This window comes from Eublepharis macularius, chromosome 4, assembly GCF_028583425.1.
Source record: "Eublepharis macularius isolate TG4126 chromosome 4, MPM_Emac_v1.0, whole genome shotgun sequence".
Taxonomy (NCBI): domain Eukaryota; kingdom Metazoa; phylum Chordata; class Lepidosauria; order Squamata; family Eublepharidae; genus Eublepharis; species Eublepharis macularius.
In genome coordinates this window covers 50,188,910-50,204,479 of record NC_072793.1, presented here as the reverse complement: position 1 = coordinate 50,204,479, position 15,570 = coordinate 50,188,910, and the positions used below count along the sequence as shown (strand labels likewise).

General features: G+C 40.5%; 1 protein-coding gene across 1 annotated transcript in view; it reads right to left on the bottom strand.

The window, feature by feature from the left end:
• Window positions 1–217: 217 nt before the first annotated feature.
• GABRA6 (gamma-aminobutyric acid type A receptor subunit alpha6) overlaps window positions 218–15,570 on the bottom strand; it is a 53,687-nt gene continuing 38,334 nt past the window's right edge. Inside the window, exon 8 of the mRNA XM_054976953.1 lies at window positions 218–499. Within this exon, the coding sequence (XP_054832928.1) occupies window positions 218–499 (282 nt within the window). The remainder of the gene's footprint in view (window positions 500–15,570) is intronic.

Sequence of the window (15,570 nt, the reverse complement as noted above, 5' to 3'; positions counted from 1 at the left end):
TCTGATCTGGGCATGAGGACATATTCTCTAACTCTGTGTGTGGTCAAGAATCCACATGGAACTCTTGAATGAATGAACTTGTCCAGTTACATCTTTTGGATCATATGAGCTTCATAAATACAGACTCTTTATCAACTTCAAAATAGTAATTATATTAACTGCTATATTCATGCTAAACTTCAGTATTGGACCAAAGCAGTGGTGCAATATTGTGCCACTATAGAATATGACTACTCACTTCCATTGTGTCTTTTGAAAGGTAAACCACCCAGTATACTAGGTTGAATCCTGCAAATGCCACCGGGAAGAGGATCCTGGAGTACTCATCTATTTTACTTGTACCTCCAATTGGTGGGAGTGGTGATGGTACTGGTGAATGAACAGATGGTGGCTGATATTGAGATGCACTATTGGACAACACGCCTTCTTCAGGAGACTGTTCTGTTTGAGAAGTCATAGAGTTCATTCGTTTCTTCAGGTTACAACTGGCATCAGAGTGCTGTAGGGAGAAAACACGTTTTACTGCAGAGTTTAAGTTCTGAGATTTTACTCACAGTACTTCTAGTTAATTTAGAACAGTAGCATTAATGTCTTTGTTCTTCTTTTTTTCCACACAAATCTTTTTAATCATGTCACAAAAATTAACAAAACAAGGCTCAAAAACAGTTGTTGTCAACTTTTATATATATATATATATATATATATATATATATATATATATATATATATATATATATATATATATATATATATATATATATATATATATGCGCATCTTATCCCTCTGATCTCCATTGTCTTTTAATAAATTATATTTGAAGGAATGCTTTGATATAAAATGATACGAGAAAAAAAAATTACATAAAAATGCAGAACTACTATTTGTTTAATAAATCATATTGGGGGAAAAGTGAAACAAGTAGAATAAAAAGCAGTTAACTGATATATTTCAGCTTCCTAAATGTTCTTCATTTTCCTCTTTAAAAACCCTGTCATTGTCAGGGACAGATTCTTGGATATTGCATTTATTCAACAACTGAACTTTGTTTCAGCCTAGTGATGAAGATGGAGGAGGCGAGGAGGGCACGGCAACAAACACACGGTTGACTGGAGTGAAAAATGGCCACAACTTTAAGAGGAGTATTGGTAATGCATAGGGGCTGGATCCCAAGCAATGGCTGACCTGCCTGCCAGCCAATGTCCTTTCACCCCCTCAGGCTGCCGCTGAGGGAGGGAAACCAAGGAGTGATAGCAAATGGGAGATCATGTGAATATATACCCCTGTGTGACTCCCCTGCCACCTGGGAGTAAGTATGCCCTGGCAGGCCCCAAGCTGGGCATGCACCACTCCCAAGAGTCCTTACGGGAGTCCCCTTACTCAAGAGACTGGGCACAGAGGCCCTGCGAGATCCGATCCCAATGCCAAACTGCCAGACAAAGTTGGAACGAAAAAGAAATTACACAAGAATCCAAAAACTACCCCGCATAGAGAACCAAACCAACCCCAGATATAGGGAGGTCTGGGTGGGAATTGCCAGCCGAGAGCAAAATGTAGAGAAGGGGCTGGCAGCCACTTGACCCAGACTGCTGGACCAGAGGGAAAACTACTTCCCTCAGGTCCAATGCCAGGCCCCTCCTAGCTAGCAAACTCTTGGCTGGCCCTGATTGGGCAGCTGGGAGTTTGAACCTGATAGGCTACGGGCCCACCCAGGGGAAGCTTATGCCTCTATAAAGTTGGTTAGTCTTAAAGGTGCTACTGGACTTTTGACTATTTTGCAATTACAGACTAACACGGCTAACTCCTCTGGATCTGGATTAAATGGATCTTAATATGTTGTCAGAAGACCAAGAGAGAGATGACCAAATAAAACTCATAACTTTCATAACTTTGAAACAATAGGCAAGAAGTCCCTGTTCCATGTGACTGCCAAACATATTTTGGATAGCATGGGTTCATGTATCCGAGCACTAGGAGATCTCAAATTCAGGCAGGTTTGTATGTATTAGGATAATCTCTCAGTTACTTCAAGACCATTTAATGTTTTAAAGATCAGCACCAGTGCTTTGCATTGGGTATGGAAACACATGGGGAGTCAGTGCAAATACCCACAGACCATGTTACCACCTGCACCACCTAAAATTTCCAGATGTTCTCTCTTCAGTTGAGTCTCCTCAACTGAAGTAAATGGATAAACTTACTCATGTACAAGTGCCAGGTACAGCACATTGCAGTGTAATACAATAGACTAACCAAGGCATGTGTAACTGTAGCTAACTTGACTTTCTTTGGAAATGGGTGCAGTACTGGGGTGGGGGGTAGGGGAAGGAAGCATGCCTAAAAACCACCAAATCTGCATCTCCAGCAGCTGTGAGGAATCTGGAGATCCAGTAAACTGCAAACATTGTCTTTATGGGGGAGCACAATACATCAAGAACAGGTTACATAAATAACTCTAGATCCAATCCACAATATCTCTCTAACTTGAACTACATTTAATTTGGTTAGCCCAGCTCTTTGATGCCTCCAAACTCCATTGAAGGGTTTCCATTGCCGCTGCAATATAGCTATACATTGTTACCTATACATTTTATAACTCCCATGTGTTCAGGGGAATGTGCATAGTTTTTCCTCATATTTTCTCCTCACAACTTTTGATGTAGGTTATGCTGAGAAACCTAACTGGTGTGCGAAGACAATGACTTCCATTTCATGTAGATGTTAAACAGCATAAGAGAAAAGATACCACATAAACCAAGTATGGAGCAGTATTCTTCTTAGACCCGCCTACTAGAAAGGAATGAAGTCACCAAAAAACAATGCCATCCAGTACCATCTAACAGGAGGTTCAGCAGGATGCCACGGTTGGGAAGTGAAAGTCTCTGAGCGTTCCAGGAGAACCAATGGGGAGGTACTTCCCCTGTCAGCTGGCCTTGGGTGCAACCAAGGCAGTTTCTGACCCAGATGTAAAAAAAATCAGACAAAACCCCAGAATAACTCAGAGCTGAGTCACTGTTGCTATCTTAACTTGTCCCTCCCTCTGAAAGGTAAATTGGAGACTGAATCTTTTTGTGATAGTTACTCATGACAGAACACCTTTTTTCACGACAAGTGTCTAAAAAATAGTCAAAAGTAATACGAAAGATTAAGTTTTAGCACAAATGGACAAACAAGAAATAAATAAATAAATCTATGGAGTACTTTAAAGTTCCATTTTATCCCTAATACAATGTATTATCTAAGTGAAACTGCCAGGAGACTTTATACAAGAGACGGGGAAATTAGTCTCTGAAATATTTAGCACATTATTGCCTTTTAATTGCAATGATAATGCATTCGCAGTTATTTATATAATGTGTATCATTTGAAATATATGACATGTAACAAGTTTTTGATACATAAAATAAATACAACACAAAACTCTCAATAAGGATCTTTTCATGCAATAGGCATCAACCTGTATATTAAAGAAAGACATCTACAGTATTGTCCTAGTAATCCTCCTTCAATCAAAAAGAAAAAAAATGCAGAAACCTCCCAAAGGTAATGAAATAAGATGAACAGCCCAATTGCCAGTACTGCTTATTGCAAGTCTGAGGGCAGAAAAATTAAAACAAGGATGGGGAATGATTATCTGGGAGCAATGATAAATTAAGAATGTGAAAATTTATTACCAGGAAGCCTCACAAGCCAATAAAACACAGGGAGAGACCTAGAACTTTAACCTGTATATTGTCACTATATTAGGGATGCCAGACCCCCCCACACCCCGCCCCTGCTTACCTGGCCAGCGAGGGAGAGCGCGCCTTCTGTGCATGCTCCCCTGCGGCGCTGCATGCTCCCATGCGCTGCTGCCACCCAGATCGAGCCCGTTTTGGCCCGGATAAGGGACACTGCAGAGCTTGGGAGCACTCCTGCCCTCTGCAGGGGCCCAAAACACGCCCGTTTCTGCCCAAATCGGACTTGTTTCCGCAGCGGCCCAAAATGTGCCCATTTTTGCCTGAATCGGGCCTGTTTTGGGCTACTGTGGAGCACAGGAATGCTCCCACACTCCACAGTGGCTCAAAACAGGCCCAATCCGTGCCAAAATGAGCCCGATCTGGGCCAAAATGGACACATTTTGGGCCCCTGCGGAGTGTGGACGTATGCCCACGGGCTGCATGATGATGTCACTTCCCACGTGTGCACACCCCCACCAAAACAGGTAAGTGCCAGGCCCCAATCCCTATATTGAGACACACTCATAAAAGTAAACTGAGGTTTAGAAGCAATTGCCATGTCCCTAGCAATAGAGGCCTCTTTACATCCTGAGAATTAGTTTAAGTAAGGCTTAAACAAAGCTGAATTTTATATAACAGAATACCGACAAAGGAGCCATGATGGTGTCACAGATGTAAGTTCTTCCTTCAAGTTCAATTTTTAGGAAGATCTTCTGGGAACCTATGTTTCTGTAGGCCAGACTAACTTATCAAGTCTGCACCATCTCTCCCCCTTCTACAAGGTCCATTTCTCATATCTTCACCCAGCAGCTAATCTGTTAACCTGGATAACTGACAAGGAAAATGCTCCGCAGGCTATATGTGGGGTTGTCAAGCCACAGCCAGCAACTCCTGGAAGGAAATGAGAGGAAGGGCCTGGCATCCCGGCACACTTGAGTCACTTCCAGTACAAAACAGAGGTGACATGGTGAGACCTCTTGCATTTTGAAAAAAACTCATGGTTTTTATCATAAGAGTTTTTACAAAACGCCACAGCATTGTCAGTTACTTCCAGTTTTTAATAATAACAACAACATTCAATTTATATACTGCCCTTCAGGACAGCAACACCCAGAGCAGTTTACAAAGCCTGTTATTATTATCCTCATGACACCTTGTGAGGCGGGTGGGGCTGAGAAGGCTCCAAGAAGCTGTGACTGACCCAAGGTCACCCAGCTGGCTTCAATAGGAGGAATGAGGGGCTATTTCTACACATGTTGGATAATGCACTTCCAATCCTCTTTATGGATCATTTGGAACGGATTTTTTCATGTGCAGAACAAAAAATCCACCTCAAACGATTGATAAAGTGCATTGAAAGTGCATTATCCAACGTGTGCGGAATCAGCCAGGGATCAAATCTGATTCTTCAATTAGAGTCCTACACAAAACTGGCTCCCACTTTTACCAGAAGTGATGTAAGTGGGCTGGTGCAACACCAGCACACATTCCTTTTCCCCACACATTTCCTTCCACTGATAACCAATGCCCCAGAGGGCAATGACACTGGATACTCAGAGGCCTCCTGCTATAGCAGGAGGGCTGGTACCTCGAGCTGTACATCTAGATGACTGCTCTCTGTGTATAAGCACAAATATCTGATTTTGTAATTTTCCTCTTACGTGGCATGCTGAAAACAGATTTCAAGGGCAGATTGTCCATAAGTGTGTCACAGAAGCAGAAAGAAGGCCATCCATGTCCACCTAAACATCATCACAATCCTGCTGTTTGACTGGGCAGTCACTTGAACCACTGTTTTAGCTCTCAGTCACTATCGGGTTTCACATAGGTTTTACAAAGGGAATGAAATGACCATTGCCTGCTTTTAACACAGGAACTCTATTCTTGTTAGAAATTTTTAGCACATTCATAGTACAATCCTAAGCAGAGTTACACCCTTCTATGTCCTTTGGGTGGACTTAGAAAACAGTAACTGTGTTTTATATTGGCACGGTCAGAGAGTTATTTCCCAAGCCAGTGAAGTTGCTTAGACAAGCCCAAGGTTCTCATCTACACCCAGCTAAATTCCAATGCAGCTCCTGTTTTTTTGTCTTTAATTTTCGATTCTGTCTAGGATTATGTGGGGGTTTACTGTAGTAAGATAAATAAGTTTGAAGAAGTAAGATCTGACTCACAAAGCCTATGCTTGTTGTTGTTAGTCTTTGAGGGGCCACTGGGCTTCTGTTTTATTTCGCTACAATAGACTAACATGGTTATCCCTCTAGCCAAATCAGCAAAATGAATGGGTATCAATTTTGCTTTAATTGAATTTTCCTCCTTGCAGTCATAAAACCTGACCAACTATGAAGAAACAGCAGGAAATTCCAGTCTCAACAATAGGAAATACCTTTTTCTGGCAAACTTCACTGCACACCAATTACTGGCCAGTGGCAAAGTTCATGGGTATGTAAAATGGTACCTGCTGGAAAATAGTATGCTATGATGAATGAGACAGCTTCAGTGGCTGATCCAGGACTTGACCTGGCTACATACCACATAATTCAAGGCAATGAGACTGATGGTGTAAGTACTATACAATGTAATCCTAAACAGAGTTACTTCAGTCAAAGCCCACTGAAATCAATGAACTTAGACTGGAGTAACTCTGTTTAGGATTGCTCTGATAGTCTCCCAAACTTTGGTGGAGAAATCTAGGTCTGGTTGCGTCTGCATTTAGAGTTGTTTTACCCTAATCTGTTGGAGCTGGTTCAGAACAGAGTAGGCAAAATGTATCCTTTTATAAACAAGAAGACACTGACTGACAGTAACATTCAGCTGCTGATTTCTCTGCCTCTTAAAATCTATAATCTGATACCAGAATTACATCCAGTAGAGAATAATGAGGCCATCATGTCTTGAGGTAAGCTGTACAAAAGATCAGGCATTTTTAACTGACACAGGACCCCAAAACATGTTAAGTCAAGAAAAAAGGTTGGCCTTACTGTTAATCAGCTGACACCAGAGTATAAAAACATGATGTTGCCTTATTAGGCTATGGATAAATCTGGCTCACTATTTTCCAAACTGACTGGCAGCAGCCAGCAGTCCAGGCTGCTCCCCGATCTCTCCAGCTCTCTCGAGAAAACAGGAAACCCTTCAAACTGCCAAGGCAAAAGTACAAATGGGTATAACCCAGTGGTTGGGAAAACATCCAAAAAAACCACCTTGAGCCAACTGATTAAAAATAGTGAATATAAATAGTGAATATAATCCAATAATATATAAATGTATTAATAATGTATAATAATAAATCATATTATATATATATATATCTTTATATTACTCGAAACAGAATCTGCTTGCAAACTGTAATTTTTCTAGCTTCTTGCCTTTTGGCCTCTTGATTGATTTGTATTGGACTCATTCATTCAATTGTCATATAATTGTTGTAATAGGCAACTCAGCATGCCTGGATATTGGGGGGTGCTGCACATCTCTGTACGTGTATGTGTTATTTTCTTGATTAGCAAGTTATCTCTCTTTGTCCAAGGCAGGAACGCCTCCCTGAATCCTCCTTCTCTTCATAGGCCGATCTCCTGCAGGACCACATCGGGAAAACCTTGTCTTACATCAAAGATTCAGCAGATTTCATCAACAAAATCAGTTCTCTGAAGCTCAATCAACAAGACATACTTGTCAGTTTTGATGTTGTATCCCTGTTTACCAAGGTTCCAGTAAAAGACACTATTGCACTTATTAATCAGATTTTCCCAGAGGATGTAACAGCCTTATTCCATCATTGTCTGACAACCAGTTACTTCCAATGGGATAACGAATTCTATGAACAGATGGATGGGGTGGCCATGGGGAGCCCTCTCAGCCCAGTTATAGCAAACTTCTACATGGAACATTTTGAAAAAACAGCTCTAGAATCAGCACCCCACAAACCTAGTGTATGGTTCCGGTTTGTGGATGATACATTTATCATTTGGAGCCATGGGGAGGAAGAATTGATGGGGTTTTTGAATCATCTCAACAACATCCACCGGAACATACAATTCACCATGGAGAAAGAAATCGAGGGAAAACTCCCATTTCTGGATACCTTGGTCATCCGCAAAGCAAATTTTCAGTTAGGTCACAAGGTCTACAGGAAACCAACTCACACTGATCGGTACTTACACAAAAACTCCAATCACCACCCCCGACAGAAAAGAGGCATAATGAAAACATTAGTGGATCGCGCAAGACGGATATGTGAGCCGCACTTTCTCAATGAGGAAATTAATCATCTAAACCACGCACTTCAGGCAAATGGCTACTCCAGAAATGAAATCCGAAGAGCAATCAAACCCAGGATGAATCAAACAACCAAGGAAAAACAGTCTCCTACAGGAAAAGTGTTTTTGCCATATATCAAAGGAATTACTGATCAGATGGGAAAGCTTATGGAAAAGCATAACCTTCAAGCAGTATTCAGACCCACCCGAAAAATACAACAGATGCTACGATCAGCAAAAGACAGTAGAGATCCCCTCACCTCTGCAGGAGTATACCGTATACCCTGCAGCTGTGGACAAGTTTACATCGGGACCACAAAGCGTAGCATCCAGACAAGAATAAAAGAACATGAAAGACACTGCAGACTTGGACAACCTGAAAAATCAGCAGTGGCTGAACATAGCCTAACTCAAACGGCACAGTATCTTATTCCAGGACACCAAAATACTGGACAACACTTCCAACTACTTTGTCAGACTGCACAGGGAAGCCATTGAAATTCACAAGCATAAGCAAAACTTCAACAGGAAAGAAGAAACCTTAAGAATGAACAGAGCATGGTTTCCAGTTCTGAAAAACACCAGGCTAACAAAACATTCTATCCCCGACAATAGCCCTGCAGAGAAGATTAGCACATCAAGTACCAATCCATATGCAAAAGAACCTCCTCAGGATACAGTGAAGCCTCCCGCCATTAGCATTCCACACCCTGGGAAACTCTTACAGGATGACTCAGCTCAACCCCACCCCTCCTGAGTAGATACAAATGACCTGCCAACATCTTTTCCACACTGTGACACTGAGAGATCTCTGTCTTTTGGTGCTACACCTCTGAAGATGCCAGCCACAGCTGCTGGCAAAACGTCAGGAACTACAATGCCAAGACCACGGCAATACAGCCCGGAAAACCCACAACAACCATCATTCTCCGGCCATGAAAGCCTTCGACAATACATCTTCATAGTAACTTCATACATTAGTATCAGTCATTGATTCCTTGGTCTCTTTTTTCATATATATTTACAGTTTATGTAGCAATTTAGTGCACTGTTCATGACTTTGTTATCTTAAGTGTATATATTGTTGAATTACATTCACTATTTCTAATTGGTGGGCTCAAGGTGATTCCTTTGGATGCTTTCCCACCCACTCTTCTGTACTTTTGTATTTTTCTCTTGGCTGCACAAATGAACCCTGAAAGACTGGATGAATTTCTCTAGGGGCCATGGCCTCTGCTTACCCTATGGCTAGTGGCAATGCTTGGCAATTGTGGAGAAAACAGGAGAGAGCAACTTGCCTTTGTTGCTTTCCTTGTAAAAAGTGCATACCTATTAATTTTATTTATTTAAGATACTTCCATACCACCTCTTCTCTGAAGTGTTCAAAGAAGTTCACAAAAATGTCAGTGAAACAACCCATATAATTCACTAATTAAAAACAGAAAAATACAAAGCACTTTAACAAATTTTAAACCAAATATTAAAATAGCAAAGGAACTAATAGCAGATCTATGTATTTGTCATTTTGTATGAACGGAGCTCTTCCTTCATTAAAGAAAATGGAAAATTCCTTTTGGTCATGCATGCGCCATACCATATTCTTCATTACTTCAAAGTACTAATTATTTCTGTTTGTTCATATAAATGACTAAATGTTGTATGTTAAATTCAGTACTGGAGTAAAACAGAATCTCACAGAAGAATGTTACCTCACTATCACTTCTCTTTTTGGAAAAGTAAGCCCATTCAATATACTAAAATTTAACTTATTCCTTTGTGTCTGTGTGTGACTTTGATCTTTGCTCATGAACCCAGGTAATCTTGAGATCAGTTCTTGCAATCGCTTCTTGAACAGATGTCCCTGACTACACAGCCACAAAAACCAGGCAATGCATTCTATTTGATAGCGATCATAGAAAGGATACACCTGATTGCTCAGGTACAAAAAGGGGCAAATGGCAAGCAATTCTTTGCATTACGCAAGTTGGACAATTTAATGTCTCAGATGACCATGACCTCAAGAAATATTGCCTCTGTTCCAGTAAATAAGATGATCTGAACTAGGCAAAAGCAGCCACAAGTTGCAATGGCCAAGTAGCGACTGAGTTTGAAAGAGGGAAAAACCACACACGCACAAGCCTGGCCAGGTGGTTTACATCTTACACAATAGTACCTGTGCTACTTTTAAACCTATCCATATTTGTTCTAAACCAGCATCTGCCACTGAAACCAATGGAACTGGAAGTGCATATATCTTACTTTTCAGTTTAACTGGGATATGGAAACAGCTGCAAATGCAGATTTTGATTATACAAACTAATGAAAATGCTGTTTAGTTTTTATAAAGCCACTCTTCACAATCCAAATATGTTTTGATTTTTGCTACAGAGGCTCAATATAGCTGAGGAGTTCCTTCATTTTATACAAAGCAGCACATAATGACTAGGATCCTAAGAACGAGTACTGTGTGTGTTAGTCACCGCTGCAGAGTGTGCTTCCTCTTCAACTAAAACTTCTGTTTGCATAAAAACATTGATTTTCAATGGTTTCCAGCAAGCCCAGCATTCATTCATAAGATCCAGAGTCTTTCTCCTTCGTGGCAATCTTGATGTTTTATTTATTGTATCTAAGAGCAAGTTGATGGGGGGGGGGGGGGTTGTTGCTTTCCCAGTGAAGACTGATGAGCTATTAACAGTCGTTAATGACTTCAAATGAGATGTTAATAACTATATGGTGATTATATTTCAAGGAAGTTGTGCAGGTGACCAGGAATACTTTTGGCCAGAAAGCTGCTTAGGGACAATTCATAAGATATCACTGTCATGTTGAATATCTATATGAATAGGTAAATTATATGGGTACTTCTCCTTGCAATATCCTCCTTCTTTAGGACCAACGGTGCTTTATAAGAAGTAACCACAGCAGCTTTCTATATCACATGGGTCCTGTCCACAGATGTTATCAATGGAACTGGGGAAGAACTGATCATGCCACAATGGCAACACATGAATGACTGCATAGTAGCCATCATTATGACACAAAGAAAGGGAATTATCATAGATACTATAATCATTTAGAGTGACTTCATAATAATAGCAGGTACACATTTGTGAACTGCAATAGTAGGTACACACGAGTGTACCCATAATGCATCCATATTATTCTCAGTTTTGAGCACATGCACTCTTGCCTTGCTGCCAGAAAGGAGGCAGCACAAGCCAGGATTCTTAACACAAGGTTTTATTCTTGTCCTTCTTATAGTCCACCTGCTCTACTTTCTCGCCCATCTTCCTTTTCTGCTCCCACTTCGCATTTTCCCCTTTCTAGCTATAGCAGTCTGATCTGCTCAGCAACACCTTGTGGTACCCCTAATGGGACAAGCTTTTAAACATCAACAGCGAAACTACAGCTATTTAAAACACACCATGGAGCCCCTGTGGGCTTTGAGTCCCCAGCATTTAAATACACTATGGTCCACATTTCAGAGAGCACCACAGGTATATTGTGATTACATAGAAGCATACAGCTAATGTTTATAACATATGAAGTGAAGTTACCCTTATTTTCATCAGTGGCCATATTGGAAACTGGGATTTTTTTATTAAAAGTTTTATATAATAATAATAAAAAAGCATAAAAAGACAGTTACACAAAAACTAACCAAACAAAAAAACAGCTAACAAAAAAACAAAAATAACAGAGCATACGGACAAAACAGAAAACATAAACATATATAAAAGAAGGCTTCCAAAATATAAGTACCATTTTCAATTTTTCTCTTACTTTATGTTGAAGGTAAAGGCTCTCTTTTTTTAAAAAAATATCCAATTCCCTCAGTCCATAAATCCAAAAATCATCAAATCATTATTGTCTATCTCATGTATAAGTCTATAAGGGGTTTTCATTCAACAATAAACAAGCTTATTGTCTTCTCTTCAATCAATGAAGTAAGTTTTGCCATCATTTCAAATTCCAACATCATTCCTCTATTGCAGGCAATGTTGGACTCTTCCAACATATATAATAGTCTCACTGCTGTTATCATATATAAAAACAAAGTTCCATAACTTCTTTCCAACTGTGTATCCATCATTCCCAACAAAAAAAAGTGTCTAGTTTCAATTGTATTTAAGGGCCAAGCTACAAGTGACGAATGACACTTGAACAGCAAGTGTATTTCTCCCTGTTCACTTGCCCTCCACTCAATCCACTTGCTGTTCAAGTGTCATTTGTCACTTGTAGCTTGGCCCTTAGTCTTCAAAGAACCCTTGTACATTCTATGCAGTTTCACAGGGATCATATACCAACAGTACATCATCTTATAAACATTCTCAAGACTAGAGCTTAATGTAAATCTTAACCCTTTAACCACATATTTTCCCATTGTTCCATTAATATGTCATATCCAAAATTTTTCCTCATTTAATCATACATTCTTTCACCTGCTCTTCCTTTGTCTCAAATTGCAACAAGAGTTTATACATTTTAGCAATAACATGTTCATCATTTTTATATAGATCTATCTCAAATTCAGTCTTAGATTGCTCAAAATCATACTACTAGGGATGTGCACCCCAAAAATATTTGGGTTTCCTGCTTCAGGAAACATTCGGAAATACCCAAAACCCGAAGCTGCAAACCGCTTTGGATTCGGGTATTTGAATTGCTTCAGAATGCTCTGTAAAGATTTGGAGCATGCCAAAGTGATTCAGGGGGCTGGGTTTTTTCCCAGCACCCTCACCCACCTCACCCTGTCACTCCCCTCTAAGCCACCCCATCCCCTCCAACCCACTTAGCTGGCCTCCTCCACGCCGCTGCCTCCGGGCCCGCAGCGGATGCGGAGAGGGCTGGAGCCACCACCACTGCCACACAGCATCCTCTGGGCCCACAGCAGCTTGCAGGGTGCCGGGAAGGCCAGATCTGGTGGTGCGCAGCACTACAGGGTGGCGGGGAAGGCCTTTTCGGCCTCTTCTGCTGCCATGTGGGCCGACAGGGTGGCAGTGAAGGCTGGAGCTGCTGCTGCCGGGCCGTGGCCTCCACTACTACAACAGCAGAGACAAGGTAAGGGGGGGGCTAGGGCTGGGGGGTGGGGGCTGAGGCTGGGGGTTGTGGGGTTTGGGGTGTTTAAAGGGCCCTGTCCTTGCAAGCAGCAGGAAAGGACCCTTTAAACTATCAGCTGGCAGGCGGTGGGGGGGATCCCCCTGCTGCCTGCCAGCTGATAGTTTAAAGGGACCTGCCACTTGCAAGCAGCAGGAAAGGGGCCCTTTAAACTCGCCCTGAAGCTTTCCGAAGCAACCTGAATCCTGAAGCTTTGATTCGGGATTTCCAAATCAGGGCCACCATGCTGGCCCCGATTTGGGAATCCCAAATCTTTACAAATAGGGTTCAATTCGGGTATTTTATCCGAATCGGAAACCCGAAGCACACACCCCTACATACTACCTCTTGCCCACTTATTTGCGTATAAGGAAACCATTAACAAGTGTGTCCCTCTATTGATAAATCTTCTCTTGATTTTATTTTAACATCACCTTCTGAAAATTCTAACAAATCTCAATATGTTAATGATTTAAATGAACTTGCCATTTCTCTTCTAAAATGAGCTTCTTGTGGCCATTGCCACAAGGGTATTTTCAAGCAGACCCTTTAATATTTATTCTATATTCTCAGAATGGCACATCTAACACAGTTGTTATTAAATTCTGTATTAACCTTAGCTTTATCATACCACAGACAACCATGCCACCAAAATCTTAAGCCATGTCCTTCTAAGTCCAACAATCTTCTGTCTTTTTAACAAGATACATTCTTTCATCCATACAAAACAACTGGCAGCAACATATAATTTCAAATCCGGTAGGCCCAATCCTCCTTTTTCCTTTGCATCCTGCAATACCTTAAACTTAACCTTTTGTTTTTTCCTTTGCCATATAAATCTAGATATGTCTTTCTGCCATTGTCTGAATGGTATCTCAATTGTCAAAACCGGAATTGTCTGAAATAAGAATAACATTCTAGGTCAAACATTCATTTTAATAACAGCTTTTCTTCCCAAAAGTGGTAATTGAATTTTGTCTCATATTACCAAACCCCTTTTAATTTCATTCCATGTCTTGATATTATTTTGAAATAACAAACAATTCATATTTGTCAAAGTAATACCCAAATATTTTACCTTTTTCTCAATTTTAAAATCTGTTTTGTTTTCCAGTTTCATTTGACTGTGTATTTTCATATTTTTTGTTAACATCTGAGTCTTCTGTTTATTAACCTTAAAACCTGCTACTGCACCAAATTCTTTCAATTTAGCCATTAAGGTTTCAATACCCTGTGCACAGGTAAAGCATAGCTCTTTCCTTGTGTTTCTGGCAGTGAAACTTCTTATCATGGGCAAGGTGGTAAATATAGCAAAGCTGAAGCCTCTGTCTCTTTCTACTCCCTGACCTGCTGTACATAGCATGCAAAAAAAAAATATTTGCTCCAAATAATTGTTGGAGCAAATAATTGTTGTGGCAGGTATAGTCTCAGAGAACAAAATAGCTTACAGAAATGAGACAAAGAAAACCCTTCCAGGGTTAACAATGACTCTTGGAAACTGGAAACGTTGTGCACAGAAACCCCAAATCTGTTTGAATAATCCTGCATGGTGCTAGCTGTTGCTGTTGTTGTTTTGGTATAATAACATAATAATAATAATAATAATAACATTCGATTTATATACCATCCTTCAGGATGACTTAACATCCACTCAGAGTGGTTTACAAAGTATGTCATTATTATCCCCACAACAAAACACCCTGTGAGGTGGTTGGGGCTGAGAGAGCTAGAAGCTGTGACTGATCCAAAGTCACCCAGCTGGCTTCAAGTGGAGGAGTGAGGAATCAAACCCAGTTCTCCAGATTAGAGAACCACACTCTTAACCACTACACCAAACTGGCTCTATGGGCTAATGAAGATGGGGACGCACTTCTGATGGCCATTCAATTGATAGATTGGTCCTTTCAAATGACCGAACTTCCACCTTGAGCTATCAAAGTACAGAAACACTGCTCAGTAGTTCCTACTGTTCTACTACATGGCTTGATGTTTTTTCTGTGTCTTTTCCAAATGACCCAGGGAAACAAATTGGCAAATGGGTCAGGACAACCCAAAAGGCACAGTTCTTCATGCAATACATAATTAGGTTACAAGATTCATTTTCACAAAGATCATAAGGGCCACCAGTACAGAAACCCTAAGAATGGGATTAGAAACTTTCAAGGAGGATAGTTATATCATTGATATTCCATGCTAAATTAAAACAGCCATTCAGAGAGATAGTATACCTATGATCACCAAATGCTAGGAACAATCTAGAGAAGAAGTCTATATTGACATCAGGTTCTTTTCATAAGGTTGACTGACTAGTGCTGAAAAAAGTGCTGGGTTAGATTTGATCCAATGAGATATATACAAGTACTAATTTCATAGAACTTGTGCTTATTGTACTGTTTGTGTGACTTTTGCTTAAGTAGAGAATTCCATTAATTGAATCTGACATATCAAGTGTGAATATCCATATGGCTTAGCAATTTTAATGAACAGACGAGGATGG